The sequence below is a fragment of the Eimeria maxima genome, genomic scaffold (genome assembly GCF_000499605.1).
Source record: "Eimeria maxima Weybridge genomic scaffold, Emw_scaff178, whole genome shotgun sequence".
NCBI classification, from domain to species: Eukaryota; Apicomplexa; class Conoidasida; order Eucoccidiorida; family Eimeriidae; genus Eimeria; species Eimeria maxima.
Window position 1 is genome coordinate 45,001 of NW_013564690.1, and position 2,500 is coordinate 47,500.

The window sequence follows — 2,500 nt, forward strand, 5'->3', positions numbered from 1 at the left end:
TTCTCCTGTTGCTGCTGCTGCTGCTGCTGTTGCTGCTGCTGATTATATTCCTGCTGCTGAGTATGCTGCTGCTGCACGTGCTGCTGCTGCTGCTAATAATATTGCCGTTGTTAATCATATTGCTGCTGCTTCCCGTGTTGCTGTCCGTAATGCTGTTGCTGCTGCTGTTGCTGCTGCTGCTGCTGCTGCTGCTGCTGCTGCTGCTGCAGCAACGAGCAGCAAGTATAGCCTCTATAGTTGGATATACAAGAGAGGAGACAGTATATACACCAAGAAGCAAGAAGGAGGAGAAGAAAAGGAGACAAAAGACACAAGAAAAAGAAAAAGAATTAAATATTATTGGGTATAATATAAAGACAAGAGAAGGACCATCTAATTTTAATCCTTCATATTCTGCTGCTGCTGCTGCTGCTGCTGCTGATCGTGCTGCTGCTGCTGCTGCTGCTGCTGTTTCTGCTGCTGAGGATGACGAAGAAACGATCTCTACACCATTTATAGTTGTTACTGCAGCAGGAGAGGGAGATGCTGCAGCAGCAGCAGCAGCAGCTGCTGCTGCTGCTGCTGCTGCTGTTCCTTTTTGATGGGCAAGATGTCCTGCTGCAGCAAATGCTGTTGCAGCAGATAGGAAGGATATAACTATATTAGCAGCAGCAACAGCAGCAGCAACAGCTGTAGGATTATGCTGCTGCTGCTGCTGCTTCTGCTGCTGCTGTTTGCTGCTGCTAGCAGCAAAACTATTAATTGTACCTAAGAAGACACCAAGAGAGAAGAAGACTTGGCTTGCTGCTGCTGCCCATAGCTCGCTGCTGCGCAGCAGCAGCAGCAGATCTACATGCAGCAACTTTAATAAACCTGCTGTTCCTCCTGGTAGTGCAGCAGCAAATGCAGCAACAAGCAGCACACTAATTGATGGCAGCAGCACAGCAATCCATCTAAATGCTGCAGCAGCAGACCTCATCCTCTTGCTGCTCCTCCTTCTCCTTCTTCTCCTGCTGCTGCTGCTGCAGCAGCAGCAGCAGAATACAAATACCCATACCAGCAGCAAGCATACAGATGTCCAAGGGAAGGCAGCAGCACTAAACATTTCTCCTGCAAATCCTCCTTGTCCTGCTCCTGCTGCTGCTGCTGCTTCTGCTGCTGCTGCAGCAGCAGCAGGATCAGCAGCAGCAGCAGCAGCAACAGCAGCAGGAGATGGATATGGTTGCTGCAGCACAACATGAGAAAAGAATGCTGCTGCTTTTGCTTCTGGATCAGCAACACATCTCCCCCCTAAACCTTCTGCTGCTGCATTTGCTGCTGCATTTGCTGCTGCATTTGCTGCTGCTGCTGCTGCTGTTGCAGTAGCTGCTGGATCTGTTGCTGGATCTGCTGCTGTTGCTGTTGCTGCTGCAGGTATCCATGTACAGAAGAATCTTTTTGCATGCACACTCTGGCATATGTGCTGCTGCTGCAGCTGCGGTGCAGCACAGAAATGTATCTCGGGTGTACGTACACCCCAAGGTAATTGTGGGTGTAGTGCAGCAGCAGCAGCAGCAGCAGCAGCAGAATAGATACAACCCCAGGATAAGAAATTAGTATAATAAGAAGAGATGCAGCAAGACAGCAGCAGCATGCATACAGCAGCACCATGCAAGGAAGGAGACAGCAGGTGCAGCACCCTTATTGTCCCCCCCCTAAATATATTATATAAGGAGACCTCTAGGGACAGCAGCGGGAAACCTAGCAGCAGCAGCAGCAGCAAATAAGCAGCAGCAAATGTACCTCCTCCCCATCTATAACAATAAGAAGGAAAACGCCATATAGATCCAACTCCTGCTGCTGCTGCTATTGCTGCTAATACAAAGGAGACACGGCTGTCTCCTTCTTCTTCTTCCTCCTCCTCCTCTTCTTCTTCCTCCTGCTGCTGCTGTTGCTGCTGCAGCTCCTTCTCCTGCTGCTGCTGCTGCTGCTGGCGAGAAAACGGCAACAAACGGGACCAGCTGAAGGCACATATTCCTCTTCCTCTTCTTCCTGCTGCTGCTGCTGCTGCTGCTGTTGTGCATGCAGAGGGAGATACACGATATCTAGATTGAGCAGTCTGCTGCTGCTGCTGTTGCTGCTGCTGCTGCTGCTGCTGCTTAGGGGGCAGCAGCAAGCTGGTTGGTCTGTCTTCTAAGGAATAAATACATTGCTGCACTACTACATCAAGGGGACGCTGATTGCCCCCCAGCAATTTGCTGCTGCTGCTGCTGCTGCTGCTGCTGCTGGGGAAGAACCTGCCAAGGTATCTTTGGGGAGACAGGTATTTGCTGCTGCTGCTGCTGCTGCCGATACTGCTGCTGCTGCGGCTGCTGCTGCTGCTAATACGTGCCTGGGGTAAGGGAGAGAGACACACAAGTGCCTCATCTGATTTGCTGCTGTTGCTGCTGCTAGGGGAGCTGTCCGAGCTGCTACTCTCTCCCGCTGCTGCTGTTGCTGCTGCTGCTGCTGCTGTTGCTGCAGCAGCAGCAGCAGCAGGTGT

General features: G+C 51.4%; 1 protein-coding gene across 1 annotated transcript in view; it reads right to left on the reverse strand.

The window, feature by feature from the left end:
- Positions 1 to 1,269: 1,269 nt before the first annotated feature.
- Positions 1,270 to 2,500, reverse strand: part of EMWEY_00019950 (sodium-dependent transporter, putative) — a gene marked incomplete at both ends in the record, with an annotated part of 1,336 nt that continues 105 nt past the window's right edge. The window contains 2 exons of the mRNA XM_013480274.1: positions 1,270 to 1,386; positions 1,841 to 2,500. The exon at positions 1,841 to 2,500 is cut by the window's right edge and continues 105 nt beyond it. Of these exons, the coding sequence (XP_013335728.1) occupies positions 1,270 to 1,386; positions 1,841 to 2,500 (777 nt within the window). The remainder of the gene's footprint in view (positions 1,387 to 1,840) is intronic.